Source organism: Brienomyrus brachyistius, chromosome 22 (genome assembly GCF_023856365.1).
Source record: "Brienomyrus brachyistius isolate T26 chromosome 22, BBRACH_0.4, whole genome shotgun sequence".
Taxonomy (NCBI): Eukaryota; Metazoa; Chordata; class Actinopteri; order Osteoglossiformes; family Mormyridae; genus Brienomyrus; species Brienomyrus brachyistius.
The window spans coordinates 17,645,772-17,667,632 of record NC_064554.1 but is presented as its reverse complement, the minus strand read 5'-3'; the positions used below and the strand labels follow the sequence as shown (position 1 = coordinate 17,667,632).

The 21,861-nt window shown below is 46.2% G+C and overlaps 1 protein-coding gene across 1 annotated transcript; it reads left to right on the top strand.

The window, feature by feature from the left end:
• The first annotated feature begins 4,603 nt into the window (after nucleotides 1-4,603).
• s1pr2 (sphingosine-1-phosphate receptor 2) lies at nucleotides 4,604-20,524 on the top strand. Its single transcript, XM_048991061.1, has 2 exons — nucleotides 4,604-5,325; nucleotides 17,143-20,524. The coding sequence occupies exon 2, from the start codon at nucleotides 17,273-17,275 to the stop codon at nucleotides 18,368-18,370; it is 1,098 nt and encodes a 365-aa protein (XP_048847018.1). The 5' UTR covers nucleotides 4,604-5,325; nucleotides 17,143-17,272; the 3' UTR covers nucleotides 18,371-20,524.
• The last annotated feature ends 1,337 nt before the right edge of the window (nucleotides 20,525-21,861 follow it).

Sequence of the window (21,861 nt, the reverse complement as noted above, 5' to 3'; positions counted from 1 at the left end):
ACATTATTTTGATGAAGTAATCAAAATTACTTATTACATTTGTAACAGGTTAACCAGTAATCTGTAACCTATTACCTTTCAAAAATAACCTTCCCAACACTGCATGCCTATACTAGATATACTTCGTAATACTTTCAAAATAGTTTTCCAACTCAATGCACAAAGTCAATTAAGCAAAGGCACCTCACAGTTTGATAGTTCTTTGTCCTTAGTTTGCCTTCTTATTGCATTCTTCGCTATTGTTATTGTCTTACAGGAGTAGAATGCAGGGGGTAGGGGGGTGGTGGCACAATTACAGCCTATTGGGGGACATTATCCTACATGTTGAAATCTAACCCGTGTGTTGCAATACTCTTGGCATGCGCAATGATATGTTTGGCATGTGGACTGTACCTGTGCAAGGCCACAGGAAATGTGACTGAGTGGATTAATGCTGTCCGTAGCCATAGCCACCCTCCCACCACCCACTGGCGATTTGGGGGGGGGGGGGTAAACAGACCCACCCTGAACTCATTGTGTCTTTTGTATTTGTTATATCCTGCAAAATCTTCAGTCCACAAACACCCCCCCCCCCCCCCCCCGCATACACACTAAAACCAACCTTCCCGCGCGGACCCCTAAACACACAATATCCAGGAAGACACGACTCTCTCTCCACTCCAAGCAGGAGGCCGAGTGGAGGGGAGTGGGGGGGGGGGGGGGCGGGTCTGTGGTGGTCCAGCCAGCTGATGCACATGCCGTTGTTACCGTCACCAGAACAGCGGGACGCCTGAAAAGTAACGGAGGATCTGCGACCTGTGAATGCGATTTTCCCTCTTCCGTTTCCCACACACACACAAGTATGAAATAATACCGAAACAAACAATGTGGAACACTCACACACACACACACACACACACACACACTCACACACACACTCACACACACAAACACACTCACACCCGCGCACACACTGGGCCATGGGAATAGCCCGCTCAGCCCTGACTACAACAATAATAAGGTAACTTCATACCCCTGTGATAAACTCCTGGGGGAGGGGCCGTAACACTGGGCATGGGCAGGGCCCTGCATCGCCATGGAAACATTCACATATGTGCATGTTTAGACAAATACACACAAACGAATTAACACGTGCATTTGCAGGAATGAACACAAAGGAAATGGATACAGCTGCACACATGCGCACACACACGCGCACACACACACACACACACACACATGCACACACACACACAGCAAAAGTTTTTCCAAAACACCACAAACACACAAATGTCATTTGTGCAAGATCAAAAATAACTGGCTGCCGGGTCTGGAACGCAAACATTAAATAACATGCAATAAAAATGAACAGCTGAACAGCAAAGCAGTTTGAGCCCTTCCCTGTTCGTGCATATAATTAGATGCGGTCAAAATGGAGACAAATAAGCAGGACATAATGCAAATGTGAGCAAACACACACACACACACTTTCGGAGCGTGCATCGAATTTCTTCTTTAGGTAAAACTGCCATGAAGTCTCATATATACACATCCTGTCTATGTATGTGAGAAAATGTGAACGACTCAGCTCAAGGAAGCCGGGGGGAGGGGGGATGAGTATATTAACAGACCAAAGGTCAAATAAAATAAACAGACCGAAAGTTATAAGAGCTCCGTTGCAAGAAAACCAGCAAAAGTCGAGAATTCTTAGAGAAGGGCTGGTTTGACTCCACCCTTAAGAAAAGGTGGGAACATGTGACTGGGGGAGTCGCCAAGGCCTGGGCTGGCTGTCCAGATGGGAGCTGCTACCTGGGGCTCAGCGTTCTGCAGCTCGGCTTCCCCCCACTGTGCACGGCAGATGGAGCAGAAGCGAGACGTGCTGCTTCTCGTTTCAGGGGCGCTTTTAATCCCGGAGCCCGGCACGTTTCAGCTGGATCATTTGTGCCGTTTCACTGGTTCGCAGGGCCGGGTTTCAACCTCTGCACCTCCCAGGGTGCAATCAGCTTAATTATTAACACATCGTCACAGAGCACAAGATATCTGGTGGTGCTCTCTCTGACCTGTATGTGAATGGGGGGGGGGGTATCACATGACCAGGAGCTGGTCAGCGAACTTTGAGTCATAAATTTGCACTGAATGTGACCCAGAAGGGCGCCACCAAGGGGTGGCCACCCCATGAAAAGCTCAGGCCAACCCCGTGGCCACCTCCAGATGTGGCTACAGAGATCTTATTTCAAAAGCGAAACCATCGAAAGCTACGGCGCCCCGCCAGACCAGTAGCTGTGTAGCAGCTGTCCTCAGTTTGTGTGGTTAATTCATTTGGACCGCAGTGCTCCTGAATGAACAGGTTTGTAAAACCTTTGACTGAGTTTAAAAGTGGTTCATCCTAATTTTTATTGTTGCATTTTAAAATTACTATATTTTAAATTAATTAGCAAAGTTCCACTTCAAACACATTGGAATGAAACAGACAGAGTTACACATTATTATTATTATTATGTCTTGGTGCGGGGTGGCATGGTGGTGCACTGTTGCCTCACACCTCCGGACCCGGGTTCGAGTCTCCGTCTGGGTCACATGTGTGTGGAGTTTGCATGTTCTCCCCATGTCGTCGTGGGGTTTCCTCCGGGTACTCTGGTTTCCCCCCACAGTTCAAAGACATGCTGAGGCTGATTGCACTTGCTAAATTGCCTGTAGGAGTGTATGTGTGAGTGAATGGTGTGTGAGTGTGCCCTGCGATGGGCTGGCCCCCCATCCTGGGTTGTTCCCTGCCTCATGCCCATTGCTTCCGGGATAGGCTCCGGACCCCCCGCGACCCAATAGGATAAGCGGTTTGGAAAATGGATGGATGTCTTGGTGTTCGTGTCACTCCATGAAAATGATTGCCCAACCCATTTACAAAAATATTTTTTTTTCTGCTGATGGCCCTGCTAACCTACCAGTGGCAACCTCCCCCCCAAGAAAAAAAAAAAAAAGTCAAAATAAAGGAAGCAGCTGTCACGTTTCTGACATGTAGGATCCTCATGGAAGCTAGGGGGGTGCAGGGAGTGGCAGAGAGGAAGACACATAATGAAAAGAGCGAGGCCGATTTTCCTAACCTGATGTCCTGTCAGGGAGGTGTGGTCAGGGGTTGTGTCCCTTGCAGGTGTGTGAAATGTGTGCCTGTTTAATGTTTGCTAAGTGTATCACTATGCACACGTTATCTGCTGTGTGCATGGCATTATAGACGTGGCATCACAGGATTCTGCAGAGACTTGTGGTGTGACTAGGGGCCGTCATCCGGGGGCCTTCATAGGCCAAGGTTTCCACACACATAAACACACACACACACACACCACAGAAGGCCCCATTCCAGCTGCCAGATGTGAGGGCACATTCTCACAGAGAGTGGAATGTTAGTCTGTGACCCCCACAGGAAGTAAGGTCAAGGCACTTGCCCCCCCCCCCCAGCTGCGATAAAAACGCAAGCTAGAAAATCCCCCTCCCCCATACCTCAGAGCCTACATTTTAGCCTGGGGGCTTTTACTGAGACAATCAGGCTCTCCATTACCCCATGTAGTGAGCCATCACCAGCTGTACTTTCAAGCTGCCTACCACCCATTCTGACTCCCCCTTGCTCAAATGGACAAAATGGATGAGCCCCCCCCCCCTCACTACCCAGCACTGGTTCCAGATCAGCACCTATGAATCTTTCTACCCCACCCCTACATAAAATGGCATTGATCTGACAGTGAGTGAACTGGGAATGTGACTATCACAAACCACAATCATGTCTATGACATGGTGCTCAGATCACACGTGCAGGGGGACCTCTCTAACAGAGCTGTGGGGGGTGTTCACTGACACATCTGTTATGGTGGCTGTCTTTCCAGAAGTGCACAAAGGATTTAGAAAAAGGAAGCTACCAATTTCCCTGTAGCGGGTGCTTTTGTGGGAGCAAGGGCCCTTTTCGTTAAAATTAAGTCGCTCGTTCAAAGCGATTGGTTATGCAAAGTCTGCCCGCATTCGCTACGCGGACAGGGAGGCGATTAGCTTCTGGACGGATTATGATCAATAAGGCGAGTAATTTACTAGGCGGGAACAAACGGGGGAGGAGGCGAGGATACGGAAAACTGTTAAAAATTAATAATGCGTGCTGATAACTATAACAATAGACTTGTTTTGTCCTTGAATTGTGCACGTACAATTCAAGTGCACTGCAAGTGCATTAATGATACCTAAGTACTTAAGATCGGGATATTAATAAGACAGCAGCACACTACCGGAATCGATAAATAGCTTAAGCAGGATTCAGACAAATTTACGAGCTTGCTTTTGTGCCAAACTGTGGAAACCTATCATGAATAACTCTCTGGAGCGGCAACTCGTCGCGATCAAGCTCTAGGGATTTATCCCGGCAAACTTACTTTTGAGGTGGTGCTTGGAAAATACAACGCGGTGCGAAAATACACCGAGTCAATTTAAAAACCGTGCTCCTCCATAACGGCCCGATTGGTCGTACATCTCACCAGAATAACATATATCGATATGCCGGTGCGCCTCACACAATGGCTACTTTCTCCGTAAGAACGCCTTCGGCTGGGTGAAGGAAAGTCGGCAGCGGAAAGAATAGCGAGCAGCTGTTTTCTCCTCTAGTCGAAAGGAAAGAGAGAGCGCACCCTAGACATCAGAGCGATAGTCTCCGGGGAATTGGGGAAGTTTCATTAGGGAACGAGTAAAGGGAGGAAGTGAGGAGGTGGAAGAAAAAAAGGGACAAAAAACATCTGGACCTAATTTGTACCCGGTGGAGTGAAATAAATAAAAAAAAGACTTCAATAAAATTGCATTTTTAGTTCAAGGCGTTTTCATTGGCTTGCAGGGACAAAAGAAAGGGGGCGCTTCTTCCACTTTCTTTCTTTTCTTTTGCTGGCGATCAAACTGTCATGCAACCCGATGGAAGGCGCATTCTTCATCCTTCGTAGCAGGGCATTTTGCCTCGGTCTGGTGCTGCGGCTATCAGTTGGACAAGCTGTCCCGTAGAGAGAAGACCGTCTTCGGACACCATGCCCCAGGAAAGTGGAACTCACTCAAAAAGTCCTGCGCTTTGCCTTGGCTGTCGGTCGTAACTCGGAAATATTAATCCACGCTTTCAGATCTGAAGCCATCAAGTGTGTGGATGACAAATACACCCGCCCGAAAGAAATACATTTCATTAATGAAAAGTATTGTCATTGCCGCTGTCTATTCGCTGGGGACCTGAACGGCGGCTATCAAAAAAGCGATCTTAAAAAACGAACTGGAATTAAGGCCGCTTTTGTTTTCTCGTACAATGGTTCTTTTTTGTTTTTTGGGGACATCGCATGTGAGGTAAGTGAGTGCACGTTCATATCAGTGTAATAAACATCCATTGTCTTATCGTGATTAGTTATCAATTTTGTCATTTACAACTAGCACCTTTAAAAGGTTTTAGCTACTGCGCCGTATTCTTACCGGAGCTCTGAGTTTATCGCAATAGTCGAGAATAGATTGTGAGCTTTAGGTATTCGGGGTAGGACCGATTGCTTTTTTGTCTGGCAAAAATGTTAACGCGGTGGGTTGGGTTAGTGCCTCATATCAGCAATCGTTTGAATTGGGATAAAGAGGAACATCATTTCATTACTGCTTATCAGCTTCTAATGAAGTCTGGGGAGTTGGTGCCGTAATCAGTAGTAGGGAAAGAAACTCAAACAAGTATTCGGGGATTGGGGGAAAATGTGGCTTTTGATTCTGACAGCTTTGTCACAATGTGATGTCCACTATGGACGCTCTGTAAGAAAATCGGATTTCGGAGGAATGGTGCTTGAATTTGCACAGATTCAGGATGGGGGGGCGGGGCGTCTATCATAGCAGTGCTTTTGTTATCAACGTTGTTCCAAGTTAGCCTTGCGTGAGATGTCCCACGGCGTGGTCCACCAGCGCTTCTGCTCCCCCCCCCCACGCTTAGGCTGACGTCGCTTTGTGTTGTAAATATGCAGATGTGTAAAAAGACAAAAGCTCCCATTAAATCGTCACACGACGGCATTTCTTTCTGGCAGGGCGCCCCGGCGATCCAGTGGCCGCGCAGGACAAAGCAGGGGCACCCCGCAGATGCGGCTGCCCCCATTGCACCCGGTTATTAGGATTAGCACTCGCAGTCATACGACGGGGATATTAAGTGTGTACACAAAGAAGGGCATTGTGCATTAACTAAAATAAAAGCGTGGAATCCCCCTTCACTGTCGACCCAAATTGTAATTAATAATTCTCTTATTCCATGCCCACATTTAGGACAGGGGCAGTCTTGTCCCTGGCTAAGGGTGTGTGTAGGACAGTAGGTCACCTATGTCCCAGGCTTTTCCTCAAGGTCTGGGGCAGTGCCAGGTGGTTGGAACTTCCTGTTCTGTCGTCATAGCCAAGGGGCTGAGGTAACCATCCCTTTTGATGGCAGGATTCCCTCGTGTACTTTTCATGGGATAGGAATCACTGTGCTCAACACGTTAGTAAACTCACAATGTGTGAAACGCCTGCGTGTTTAGGAGGCGCTGGCTCTAATTTGCCATTAATGACTCTGAGTGCACAAGCTCCAGGATCAAATAACATTAAGTGAGGAAGGGGTGGGGGTGGCTTGTGTTTTAGCACAACGTGTATTGATGTCTTTGAGCTGTGATTATGAATGTGCACGCACATATACACACACACGCACGTTGGTTTCACGTGCTTCTCGTAATCTCATACAACTCAGCCATGCACACCCACATCCGTTTGCCATCCCGATCAGCAAAGTCAAATATCACAGGAACCAGCCCAGGACGTGGCCCTGGACTCGCCAGCTAGGGTCCTGAATCAGCACACACCTCTACAAACTTTGTCCCTGATAAGAACATTATTCACAGCTTCTATCTTCTGTGACACTGTCTTGAGTCAGAGGGAAAAGGCAAATTACAATGAAAAGGCAGTTTAGGCAACAAACCATAGTACTGAATGCTTTTGTTTTTTTGTATCCTGTTGTATAGATTTAAGGTGCACTGCGATTCTGTAATTCTGTAATGCCTTATACACAAACCTGAGTCAAATTACACCCTTTCTCCTGGAAAACACTTTCCTTGGGTGTGTCGTTTGGAGCAGAATAAATTGCGCTCTGTGCAAGTCACAACATAGCTTGAAGTGAGACAGTCACGACTAGAGAGGGCTCTTGCACTGAACTAAGACTCACTCTCGTTTTTCACATGCACTGCTCCAACTCTTTAGGTTCACACACTTCTTCTTTTCCTGCATAGATAAATGCACACTCTCACACTAACACGCACACACCCCACTGCCATCCCCCTCCTTGCAGCATTCCCAAAAAGGTTATAAATATTTAGTCGAATGCACTAGTGAACTGAAGAGGCAGCGGCCATTTTAGGCACAACGATGACCATTCCCAAACGGTCAAACCCCGGAGGGCGGTGTGCGCAGACGCCTGTGATGACTCCTTGACGCCCCGACTGCAGAACAGGTATACACACCCTGCTGCGTCCAGGCCCCTGTCGCCGGCCTGCTGAGCAGCTATTAATTGAGCAGAGCGAGAAAGACCTGTCAGCCAGCTGCTTCCTGCGATTGAGCAGCCCTGCTATATCGCTGTGCCCCGAAGCAAAGAAAGCGGTCCCATTTTAATGACCTGCCTTTTTTTTCTCAATAAACATGGCCCCATCCGCCCAGCTTGTTTTCAGCTCGGCAGAGTGGTTCTGGTTTCTGGTCCTGCTGCTTGTGGGGCAACAGCGTTGAATGATTCAGAAGCCAGCCCCAGACCCCTGGCCTCCCCAGCCCCTAAGTCCAGCATTGTTCTTTGGTCTTCAGCTTTGTTTGTGCAGCTGTAGGTGTCGAACGTCCGTGCTGTAAACATCTCTCCACAGTGAACACACACACACACACACTGACGTTGCTGCACTCCTAACCCACACAGAAACAGCTTGGACCCTTTCTTCCCAAATCACACTTAGGCCTACATGCACCAGCATGCGCACACACACACACAGCCCTCATGATGTGTGTTGTGCAGAATGAGTTTGACTGGAGGGCTTTATCAAACAAGTCCTGTAAGGCAACTCGGGAAACGCAGGCTGGTGCATATTGTATATAAATGCCCTCTGGTTTGTTTTTAATCCCATCTCAGTCAGTATGCTTATGTGCACACTGAGAAAATCAAATTATTGTCTTTGTCTGACAAAAACCAGACTTTTAACGTGCATGTAAATATCATGACTGAAATCAGAATCGTATTTCTCGAAATCGGACTAAGAAACCCAGATAATGACGATTGCGAATCAATGTACTCCTGCATCTATACGCTCAATCAGACGCAAACTGGACTAGGCGTTCGGTGCATGCTCCAGGGTCCCTTTGACCTGGAAGTAACAGAAGAAGCTGGTATATAGAAGAAGCTTGGAGCATAGCAGGGAGTTTGTCTTGCTAAAACATTTGTACTCTGTCATTGGAAAAAAAACCTAGCAAGTTTAGCAATTTGAATAATTATTATCTAGTATATGTTTGAAGATACGTTTGAAGTTTACCTCCACTGCTTTTGCATCAGCATCGCATGCGTTTTCCAAGATTTCGTTTCGTAATCATTTTCGTCCTTGCTGTTTAAAGCACTCATAGACAGGTTCGTGAGAAATTTATGATGAACTCCTTTTTTGTTTCATAAATACCCCAATATTTATTACAACAAAATCACATGGCAGTATTTAGAAAAATTTAGAATACCGTACTGTATTTATATATTATACAAAATATACAAAATACTGCATTTCTTGTTATGCTGTCCTGATCTTGTTCTGTGTTCTTTCGACCAGATCGCAATTAAACTTTGTGTCACTTCATTTCTCCACGCATCCATTATTATTAGTTTTATTTTTTTTTTTATGTCTGTGACCTAACAGGTCAACTGAAAAAAGCCAGATTCAAACAAGCTGAAATGAGCCATATTGCAACCTATTGCAGCGGAGTCAGGTATACTTTGCTCAATAATTGGATTCTCGCGCATGTATACTGGGACTAGAGTAGTAATCTAATTAAGTGGCACAGTTGAGGTATAACCTTAGCCGAACTAAGCCGTGCATGTAAATGTAGTTAGTGCCAGACTACTTTGATGCTAATATGGGGAGGGGTATCCATCATACCACCCAGCACAGATCAGCATAGCACAGACTTCCGGGGACATGCCTAATTAGCATGGAGAGCCTCCAGAGGGAGGGGATGGCTGTAGGCTCAGTGTATTTCCATTATATCTTCAGAACTGCTTGTTGTGTACCCCCCCCCCCCCACCCAGCCACCCCCACCTTTAGGTACTGCGGGCAGCTTGTCTTTGTTTGGCAGCGCTTCTTTGTTTTCATTCAAGGTGTCAGGAAAAAAAATGTTCTCCTTGCCAGTGTCTTTATACCCACAACATCTATATAGTCCAGCCACCTTATGTCATGCACTTAATATGACACATTCTCATGCTTTTTACACGGCTTGATTATCACCTCCTTTTGTCTCTTGCTGCTTATATGGTTCCCCGCGGCATTAGTGGAGCAAGCCAACGTGCCACCGTACATTTGTACGTGAATTGTATGGCCATAAAGAGATGGCACATATGAGGGAGATTTTCAGTCAACTCGTCTCAAAGGACCTGTCACACTCAGCTATGATACATAACATTATCCATTGGGGCTCAACATGAGTATCCTAGGAACTCATATGAAACATCAACTGCTGCCAGAGAGCTGAAAGTGTGCAATGAGCAAAGGGCATCATCCAGTCTCCACTTCCTTGTGAATGTGCGAGACATTCATGTATATATATATTACAAGGAAGTAAGACATGTGGCCTTTTCAAAATGATATATCTGTTCTCCTCTTGGGGCACGTGACTTCTGTATTGCGAAGAGATATCTGACAGTTGCTGCTGAGTCAAGCTGCCGTTAACCCTAACCGTAAAGCAGCTAATCAGTGCGTCTTCATCTAATGTTCTGGTATTTTAAGTTTTTTCTGTAGTCCTTTCGTCCATCAGTTTAATAGATATTCACAGTTCACCTGATTCTGGTCTAATAAGCACCTTTAACAATGTCATGCATCTGCCCAGGCCATGTGACAACCTTGGTAGATATCACTATCATTATTGTGTGGGTTCAGGGTGGGTGCCAACGGTTTGGTTTCCGAAAGCTTCTGTTCTAATATAGCATAGGTGTTCTGTGTATTTTTGTGTTTTTGTATTTTTCATAGAGATGTGGTTTCATAATTTTAGCATGCTAGAAATGATCTTTTTCCTCCTCAAAATTTCGTCTTAGGGGACTTTTCCTGTGCTGGAGATATCAAAGGTTTTCATCTCTTATCTGCCTTGAAAAGCTGCTGTTCTCGATAGTTGATATCATCGAGGCATGTAAATACTTTCTTTTTGTCTTTTAGATCTCTTATGCTTCTTCCCTCTCTGTTCTCCCATTTCTCTACTATCTTCACTTGATTCAGGGGACACTTCAGTGAGTTGCCCGGGACTGTGTGTAGTAAAAAAATTGCAGTTGCAGTATTATTAGGATTCACATAACTGAGAACAACAGCAAGTTCCTGGAAGTTTTAAAATACCCTCTTGGCTACATGACTATAACAACAAAATTGAGGACAAGATTTGAAACCACAGATTAGAAATTTGTCTTTGAAAGGTCAAGCCACAAAAAAACAGGGTCAATTCTAGCACTTAAAGACAAGCTCCTCTCACTGGTAAAGATATGTTACATGTAAGCCTCAGTTCAGCAGCTATAAATTAGTAATATTAATTATTGTTTGTTAAAAAAATAAAGAATATGCAGGAACTGAATGTGACTCAGTTAAAAGGAAGTCTCTGAAAACGTGGTTATGTTATTTTAAAATGTGAAGCTAGACCACGTCTAAACATAGGGGTGCCCCTCAACTCTGTTCTTGGGACAACTGATTCCTGTATCACCAGATTTTTTTTTCCACACAAAATTTTTAAATCTTTGGCAAATGCACCCCAGTTATTAAATGACCTGCTTTAAGAAACCATGAAGCTTTTAGTAGAAACTCTTGAAGAATAAACTGATAATGAATGTGGTTTGAAAGTGTAGATGTACAAATTGTGAAATGTCTGCAGCATCACTTAGCCAACCAAATTTCCAGCAGTTCAACGCAGCAGAACACTCCTCAAAGCATCCAGGAAGCTGAATTAGTTAATAAATAGAACTCAGACACTACCGGAAGAGCACCAGACATGTTTTGTTCATGAGGGAAGAGGCCAAGGTAAGAAGAAAGAAAGGGAAGGTATGTGTCTGCAGCATTATGGTCTTATCAGTCTGTATCAGTAAGACAGCTCCCTATCACATAGTATTGCTTGAAGGAATGGTCTGAAGAAAGTGCAGAACTGCTCTGAGACACCTTTTCTCAGCCTACATCTAAACATCAAATGATGCAGACGAGTCTGATGGAGGCTGCTTGTGATATGAGGCACAGTAGACGCAACCTGTGTTCTAACCAATGCCCAAAGGCTTTTTGACCCCTGAGGTCATAACTAGCCAATGGCTGCTCCTTGTTTGCCATAGTGGAGAGGATTGGGAAGTTGTTTCTGGTATTTCCCTGCCGACACCAACAAGGAGAGGAAGCCAATGTCAAGTCTATATAGGACTTCAAAGTTCATGTCCTCCATCCCAGCTGGAAACGAGACAAACTCCCCCTAGCAGTGGGAAATTTGGGTTTTTGCAACATGGTATCGATGCTTAAATGTGTGAGTTGCCTGCTGTAGGCATCATGTTTCTGGAACTGTGATTGAAACTAATGGGGAAGTATTGATGCTGGGTTCACTGGGGATCAGGCGTGGCTGGGGCAATGCAGAGCTATGGTTCTCTGAGTCATGTGAAGCTGCACGTCTGGGAATGAGCTTTTGTGTCAGATGGCGTTTTTTTTCCCCCCTCCTCAGGCAAATATAACTTCTAAGAAGCTTTATGCTACACTCCAGTACTTTTGCGTAAAGTTCTGCAGCCCTGATAAGAACTGAGCTCTACTGGGCGAGTCCTGGAATTTACCCAGAACCCTCCCCTTGCCGGACCTGCTACGGAAAGCCATTGCATACTGTGCATTGCTTTATTACTCCCACTTGCATGATGGAAGGGGCCCATGCAGTCCAGTCCTTTCGGCCTTCTGAGTGCTGGACCTCCCTCTGACGTGGGAGCGGTGAGTGGTGCAGCAGGCTGGGACATCGCTCAACAGGTATCAAGAAAAAAACAAAATGCCGAGTGTGCTAAGGCTACAGTTAGCTTTGTCAGACACTGGGTGCAATTTCTGATACCTTGCTCCAGCCCTTTTGTAGGCAGACAGCAAGGCAGACCTTGGGGGGGTGGGCCTGGTAAGCATGACTGGAAAAAAGGGGGAGAAGATATCACGAGTTGTCTTGAAGATGTAACAGATAAGGATATGGAGGCAAAGAGATAAAAATCTTCTCCTTTGTTGTCACTTTCTGGTCTCTCGTTGTCTGGCGTCTGGGCCTGTGGTTTTGGGACTGTTCCGGAAGGCATTTGAAGCAGTGGCTGGTGTGCAGGTGGCGCACAGACGGAGGCAGGCAGGCGTGAAAGGGAAAGCAAAAGAGAAAAATGAAGTAAAGTAGCAAGCCGAGGTGGGGGGAGGGGTCTGGGGGATGCATGTGCCTGAGCATACTGGGGCCCTCTTAACCCTGTGGGCATGCTGTGCATGCATATGAAGTGGTGGGTGTCATGAGGTTTCAGCAGCCACAGTGGTTTTCTCTCTTACCCCATTTCAAAATCACTGATAAATGAAACCTGAAAGAGGTATACCTGGGCAGAGGCTTGTGAAGTATGACTCTCTTCATCACTGTGATGGATCTGCTGGTGACATGCCAAAGGTCATACGCACGTTTAAATGTCGGTGTCTGTGCACGTGACAGTCTGTGGTCGGCTTTTGTCCTGCATTTCTGTCAGTCGCAGGCCAGTCGTGTATCCAGGACTGATTTCATTGTGATTCCTGGGTGAGATTTAGTTTCAGAAGCATTTTCTCAAATCCAAATAAAGGCTAGGAATAAGGCAAAATGTCACGTTAAAGTGAGATGAGATACAGCAGCACTTTGCTCACCTACCGATAGGAAGCTGATTATGAGTCTATTGCAACATCCTCCGTTTGCTAGGCCAAAGGACGTGCTCTTGGTATTTGGTGCTGCACGCTTTCATATTGAGTATACCAAGGTGCAAATTCAAACAGCGAAACAACCAAAGACTTGGCTATGATCACACCATTGGCAAGTATGGCAACACACTCAGCCAGATGAAATATATAGGTTTGTCTGTTGGTTGCTAACACACGACTAAAGCACATCAGGATGCCATAAGACCATCTCTGGGATGAACTGGCAATGTCCATTTGAGTAATGGCCCAGACCCAACTTGGGTCTGAGGCGCCTTTGCTTGTTAGTGATTCAGCAAGTGGGTTTCAGCATATGTGCAAATTATCAGGATAAGAGCTGGGTCTCTGGTCTCATCGGGAGATGGTCTCTGGGGCCACTGAAACAGGAAATGAGCTCACTTGGTTTCAGCAGAGGTGGAACGCGGCCGGACAGGTGGGGTTGGGGTAGCATTGTAGGCAAACCAGACCGCCAGGTTTGGCATGGCATAGAGTTCTTTGATGGCATGCAGTGATGTTTCCAAGGAGACCAGCAGCAAGCTTCTGCATGGCATTTAGGAGGCAAGCCCCCAACCTTTGGGGCTGTAACTTTGCAGTCCTTGGGGCAGTCTAAGTCCCATGGCTGGTGGTGAATAGGGCTATAGATGAGAGCAGATGATGTTAATGTTATACAGCTGGGATAGCAAAAAAAAAAAAAAAAAAAAAAAACAACACAAAGCTGTGAAGTCTTGCCCCGCTTTGGTTTAATATGATCCAGATGTCTTTCCACTGTGTCCAATCTGGGCTGTGCTAGAGTGAGCAGTTATGAGTTTCCCTCCTTAGGTGGACCCATTGCCTGGTGAACATGCACAGAGATAAGGGATCAGGGTTAGGGTTCAGTTGAGTTTGACCTGAAGTTGTAATGGTGAAATCAGTTGTTACCGCTGACATTTTTTGTTTCCGATCTGGCACTCTACACAATATTCTGGTGGCTTTGTCATGGACAAATGTGTCTCTGCTGTTTGACCCTCCCCCTAAGACCTTGGTCATCAGTGTAAAGGTCATTAGAAGGTCAAGGACAATAATTCAGGTGATGGTTATTAACCAGTGCAGTACAGGCCAGTACATAACAGCGATGATTGCAGTGAGAAGCAGAGGTTGGGGTTAGTGTGAGTGCTTAGAGGTGAATGGGGGGTTATTGCAGCATGAGTGTAATGACCTAACCTGACGGATTGAGGATGATAAAGGCAGTTTTGTCTGTAGAGGGTGACTCCCACATGGCTGGGTTGAGGGTAAAGAGCAGAAAGGGACTATTGTTCTCCCGATTCCGGCAGCAGGAAGTAGCTTAATACTTGCTACTGCCTCTCTCAAACAGCTGGACTACTGCGACGGTCAGTTTGTCTGTCTGGAAGTGTGTGTGTGAATGTGTGCGCGTGTGTGCCTACGTTCCTGCCATTATCTCCAGATGACATTCCACATGGCTGGGTCTTCCAGCACGGGCTCCCGAGCATGGAGTCCGGTTTTTTTTTTTGCCGTCGGTCTGCTTGTCGAGAGCAGTAGCCCAGAACAGCGATACGCATCGGGCTCCACTTGCCATGAACAGATATCCGGGGTGGCCCAGTTGAGCAAAGCTTGTCATCAACTCCCCGTGTGCTCTGTTTGTTCGTCCCGTCACACAGTACGTGACTTGTAACAGCTGCTCTGAGTAATAATTAATTCCCTCACATGCAGCTTCACACAAGCCCATAACAGAGCCATGGCTTCACAGAGCCTGTTTCTGATCAAGATCCTGACGCTATCTACGTTTCTGAATCAAGGTCAACAGTCTCTTCTGTTTCTGTATGAATTATTTTATATGAGTAATTTACAGTCATTAAATGAAATGAGACTCAACCTTCTTATAGAAAACTACTACAACAAAAATTACATTTGAGTAGTAGGTTTGAGATTTACTCAGTTTTGGCAGTGTCGTCATTCTGTTGGTTACACCCAGACAAAGACAACTGCTGGGCTTTTAGGACCACAGTCAATGGTTTCAGGGCATGTTTCACTCAGCAATGCTGTGATGTCTAGCACAGCAGAACCTTCAGGCGAACCGCCGTGGAAGCAGTCTGATCCCACGCAGGCCAGAATGCCCCTCTGACCAAAAATAGGCCAGCTGCTGTCTGGCTCATACGTGTATGGGAATTGAAAGTTCCCTCTAAGACTCCAGTGATCGGTGGTGAGTCGGGCTGTCTGCTGCCCCGCTGCATAAACATTTGCATGCTCATGTCTGCTGGGACGCTCCGTCAGCACGTTTCAGACAATCAGAAAAAAAAATTCCCACGGCTTCGCAGCCTCCTTGCACTGTGCTTTACAAAGCTGAGATCTCCGTAACTCCATAAATGCATAATCATTTTCATTTTATTCCAGATCAAAGTACATAAATCTAATGGAGTCACTTCATAGTATAGCTAGGCTGGGAAAGAGAATAAAAGTCCTTAAAGACAATTAATGTGTAAGAAACTGCGAGAAATAAACGCAATATCTGCAAGGGGTCCTCAGACAGCCCTGGTCCAGTATGATACAGTTCCTGGGTCAAAGAGTGTGGCTGTAGTGAGGTAACCCTTGGATGGGAGCACCGTAGAGGTCCACATGTACTTGGAGACCCGTAGCAGTCAGGTTGGGAGAGTATACGGATGACAAACTGTTTCCGTGACAATCATAGGACCCATGTTCTGCGAAAGCCCTGCATGCAAGAAATTTTGGTTGGTCAACCTCAAAGGAGGTTAGAGAAGTTATCAGTGAGGGTGCTGACAAACCCAAACACACTTTGCTGGGCAGAGTGTGATGTTTTTAGTAACTGGTGGGAATTCACACTTTAAAAGACTTTCAAGAGGAACGATGATTCTGAAACTAGCCGAACTATTTGCAAGACTGGAATATCAGTCATCACCAGATGCATCAGACTTGGGCTCGTAGGTACAAGGGTTGTGCAACATGCAACCTCTGGGAACGTGAACCAGCTGATTAAAATCTGCCCTCAAGCTGCAGTGTTACACTGCTGTAGATGATGAACACCGCACTACAGCACTAGACCACAAAATGCAGCTGAGAGCTGGTACCTCACACCTTGCGAGAGTGTTTCGGGTTTCAGTCTAAACTTGTCGATGTTTATGAAGCGTGCATGCTCTCTGTTTACTTACTTCTACTTAGAAGTCGATCAGCTACAGAGAGTTTCCGGTGCAGCGATGTCAAACACATGTTGTCTTGGTCTGTGCGGTATTGCTGGCCATCATTTCACAGAATTAATCATGTTTTGAATAAAGGATTCACTTAAGCAATTATTAGATTGCAGTAAGTTGTGTAACTCTCTTAATATTGAGTTATTATTTGATCCATTGGATGCGGAATAAATTGGTACTTGTGTAAAATAATAATAACAATAATTGATATTTTATTGGGGGGGGCGGCATGGTGGTGCAGTGGTTAGCACTGTTGCCTCACACCTCTGGGACCAGGGTTCGAATCTCCGCCTGGGTCACATGTGTGTGGAGTTTGCATGTTCTCCCCATGTCGTCGTGGGGTTTCCTCCAAGTACTCCGGTTTCCCCCCACAGTCCAAAAACATGCTGAGGCTAATTGGAGTTACTAAAATTGCCCATAGGAGTGCACATGTGCGTGAATGGTGTGTGAATGTGGGTTTGAACCGGCAACCTTTGTGCCTGATTACAGGCACACAGAGACTATTTAATTACACAAGGGCTATGGAAAATGTTATTAGTCAGGTAAAATAAACACTGAATGATCCATGGAAGGGATGTTTTTTGAATGTTTTGTAAAAAGAAGCATCTCAGCCTCACCTCACTTTTCCTACAGAGGGTTGTATTGAAAATGACGTACGGCGCAGAAGCAGATTTTTGGCAAATATAACTATGATACAAGTTCCCTGTTTTAATCAGACAACATTAAGTGAGCTGTTCAGCTATTGATTGTTCTGCATCCTTTAATGTGGCCCTGTCCTTGACCACACACCTTTTCTCCCTCCTTAGGTGAGGCCAACAGGTCTTCTGGGTTGCTGAGGCATATGTCAGCTACGACCCACCCAACAACTGATACTCCATGGGAGAATGAGCTTTTACAATCATGCTATTTGACCACCTCCCTTATACTCCTGCCTAAATGACTATTTTCCAGAACACCGTCACCATGAAGAGCAGGTACCAGCAGTACTACAACAAATGCATCATCGAGCTCCATTACATTAGCGCGAAGAACCTCTCACCTACGGATCTGGAGGATCGCAAGCAGCCTGTGTCAGGGTTAGACATTCAGAATACCCTATTTGTGATCATCTGCAGCATCATCATCCTTGAGAACTTGCTGGTGCTCATTGCAGTCTTCCGAAACAAGAAATTTCACTCAGCCATGTTTTTCTTCATCGGGAACCTGGCCTTCTCTGACTTGCTAGCCGGTGCAGCCTACATCGCCAACATCTTCCTGTCTGGACCTCGAACCTTTGACCTGGTCCCAGTCCAGTGGTTTATTCGCGAGGGCACGGCCTTCATTGCCCTAGCAGCCTCGGTCTTCAGCCTGCTAGCTATTGCCATTGAACGATACATCGCCATCACAAAGGTCAAGGTATATGGCTCAAACAAGACCTGCCGCATGTTCCTCCTGATCGGGACATGTTGGATCACTTCCATTCTGCTGGGCGGCATGCCCATTCTGGGCTGGAACTGCATTGGTGACCTGCCCCAGTGCTCTGCAGTGCTGCCACTCTACTCTAAGCACTATACGTGCTTCGTGGTTGTAATCTTCAGCGTCATCCTCCTCTCCATTGTCATCCTGTATGTACGCATATACCAGATTGTACGATCCAGCCACCAGGAAGCCACCAACTCGCCTGCCTACGCCTTACTGAAGACTGTCACCATCGTACTGGGGGTCTTCATCATGTGCTGGCTGCCGGCGTTCTCAATTCTGCTCCTCGACACATCCTGCAACATGGCCTCATGCCCCGTACTCTCGGAGGCCACCATCTTCTTCGGCGTGGCCACGCTCAACTCTGCACTGAACCCACTGATCTATACATTGCGCAGCAAGGACATGCGGCGAGAATTCCTGCGAGTGCTTTGCTGCTGGGGGGTGCTGCAGAGTGGGCGTCCCTCTGAGCGCTGCATGGTTCCACTCAAGAGCTCCAGCTCCATGGAGCACTGCACCAACAAGCATGAAAATCAGACCACACCCATCATGCAGGAATGTACCACCTGTGTCTAACAGAAAGGAGGTTAGGTTATTCAAAGACATGCATAGCTCAAGGGATGTACAAAACCTATACCCCCAAGAAGCGCTCAAACCCTTTCCCATACCCCAGTAGACATCGTATTTGGGAGAAGGGAGAGTGTATCTTTCTGTATAGTAATCACCCCAACTGAACTCGGAGTGATCCCTCACGTCAGCACACATTAGTCACAAATATCGCCATGCATGATCACAATCAAATTCACGTGGAATATCGTGAAGCCTGAGACATTCAATTGTGACAAGAGACCAATGGATTTTGAGATATATTTGGCCTTTGTTATAAATGCTGGTATTTTGACCAGGTTTTTGTAAATCTTTTTTAAAATCAAGATGAAAGCACAGCTCGGAGTACAAGAGGTACATGACAGGCCAGAAGCATTTAAGTGCAGATGCTGCTCATCCACAGTTACTCTGGACTCCATTGCGCCGCCCAAGCGGACAGCAGGAGACAAGGTGATAAGAGAGATGTCACCACCATGGAGGAATGACTTAAGAACCCAAAGATGGAGATGCAGATCCTGACAGAAAATAAATGCCTTTGCCTAGAATGGTGGTTAGCAGGCGCTCTTGTGTACCTGCTTCCTGTAAGATTAGCATAATCCATGGCCTCTTTACTTGGGCCAGAAAACGACCATCTTGTGACACCAAGCCAATAGGCTTCATGTCCCTACAAAGCCGAATGTAACAATGAAGTAATGAGTGGGTGTTAGGTGGGGTGGGGTATGGCTCCACCCTCTGGCAGTATTAGAGTAACTGAGGATTCTTATCGATTACGTAGTATTGATCTGTCATTGAGACTGCAGTGAATTAACTCTTTCCTCACCAGAGCCTCGCACATCTTGGTTGTTGAGCACAGGCACACATTCATGTCGCGAGAAATACAAAAATAATAAATAGAAAGATCTCTATGCATATAACAGTATTTAACAACTGTAATAGTGGGAAGAAAAGTCAACCTAAAAATAAAAAATAAATAAAAAAATGTGGAAAGAGCTAAAAATGTTTAAGAAGGGAAAGGAGCGGAGGGTAAACTGGCATACAGTTTGCGATGTAATTCGATTGATTACATCAATCGGAAAAAACTACGTGTAAGAATAAAAAATACGTGGATAATGTTTCGCACAATCAATGAAGCCGCGGAAAAGCCATGAAACAGGAGTCTTTCCCAATACCACTACTACCCAGCTCTCCCGTATGATGTATGTGTGTATGTGTGCATGCTTTTTTTCTTCCACAAGTCGTACCAAATTGATTTAGTGAAGGTCATCAAGACACATTGACCATAGTCCCACCAAGTCTGACCAGACTTGTCGGCACCACTGCTGTCCACACGTGTGTGTGTGTGGGAGGGGGGGGGTTAGAAAAACGACAACTTTTGGCTTTCCGCCTTTCCGCACCCCCCCAACCCCCCATGCAGAACTGGCTCCTGAGAGGCGAGGTGGAACTCATCTATTCTTGTCTTATAGGGAACTGGGGCTGCAGGAAGTCCTGTGTTTTTCTTCCTGCGTTTTTTTTTTTTTTTTTTGTACGTAGGACAGACCGAGTCCCTCTCCCAACACACGCTGACTCTATGCAGAACTTGGTCCTGCAACAGCTCGTGGCGGAATTACTTAATGACTTTCATCGCAATTTTTCCATCACGGTTCTGCTATTGCCCCTGGTAGAAGTTTGGGGGAGGGAGGAGGAGGGCAAGGTGATAGTGTTACTTAGCAACGTCTGTCAATCAATGAGGCAGCCAATAGAGAACAAAGAAAAGCACTTTGCCGGTAATCGTAAGACCCACCCGTTCTTGCTGAGTTTTCAGCAAAGGAACTTGTCCTTGTATAAACCTACATTTTATTCTTTGTCACGGCAGAGCTTCAAGGTATCTACTCTAATCCTGTGGAGCAATGTATGATTTTATGTTAAATATTCAAATAATAACTTGTATCTATGTATGTATGTATGTATGTATACGTTCATGTATGTACTGTATATATGTTATGATTGTTTTTGTGTGCAATAGCATTTTTTCAAGTAGCACGCTGCCTGTGTCCATTCGGTACAAACCAAACACTAACATGGTACAAATAAAGTTTTGTGAAATGCATTCCTTTTTTTATTAAATAAACAATTTCATCAGATATACCAACGACTGTGAGTGGCGAGTCTCCCCCCAGGCTCACTCTCCCACTTTGCCTCCGACAGATGCCCTTTTTCTCACCGACACACGCCCTGGCCCCGGTATTATGACATACTCACTGTTTGCCAGCCGGGTCCCTTTCCCTCTATCCCAGCCAGGCAAGGTAGGAGGGACAATTTGGGAGGAACAACATGCAGCAACACATGCCTCAGAGAACTGGCTGTGACACGAAAAGCGGCATGCAAATTATAGCGAGCCCATGGAGAACAGCCTTGACTCCAGGCGCTGGGCTCAGCTGCCGCCAGAGACTCTTGTGTGTGTGGGAGTGTGATGGGGGGGGGGCACGAGGGCAAGCAGGGTGTGGACATCAGTGTGGGACATGCGTGAGCGTATGTGTGAGGGAGTGCGGCTTCTGGCAGCCCACGGAGAGGCCTGCTTAAGGGATTGGGGGGTCTGGCTGCCGTCATGCGTCCAGGAATCTGGGGTGGGAACGCTGGCTGGATCAACCCTGTGAGGCAGCACCACCAGGAGCTTTGCCAGAACCTTCCCCCCGCAGCTTTCCAGCAGCCGGGAGGAAGTGACATCGCGCTACGGCAACCTGAGGATGGGTGTGCTGCGCCTTCTCCCAGGCTTCGGCCATGGAAGGCCAAGGCAAAAGTCCTGCAGCGCCATCCTGTGGTTACAGGAGTTCATCCAATCGCTGGCTAGACATGATGAAGCAATCCCCAGCAGTCTTAAACAGGGGTGTGCTCAAGGGCTGACGTGGGTTCACTTATTTGAATCCTACATCAATCCATTTAAGTCAGTCAATTTCACCAGCGTTGTAAATATTTTAGAAAAGTATAACTGGATTAAGCATGGTGGCTCAGTACAGCATTGCGGCCTCACACATCTAGTGTTGTGTGTCTAGTTTTTGCATCTAGCTAAGTGTGTCAAGAGTCCTCTGTGGGACTCCTCTGGATGCTCCAATTTCTAGATCTTGTGCCAGATAAGTGCTAATGAAAAATGGATTCATTGTATCAGTTACATTACATTGTGACAAATCAAAAAGCATAGCCAGAGTCAAAGACCGAAACTGTTTTCATCTGACCGGCCAATCAGAACGGCATATTGTAGCCTGTTACAGCATATCCACCACAGACACTCCTATGTTCCAGTGAAAAAAACATGTTTGTCAGCGTATCGCTGATAAGCCCGTAATGGCAAGTGATTCAGGCAATGGTGATCAGCTGGGCCTTGTCCAGGATGAAGGGGTAAAATAAAAGCCTGGGATCATTACCAGAGGCTAGAAACATGGAAAGCTCTACGAAGAACGCTGGGCAGTCCGTGTACACACAACTGC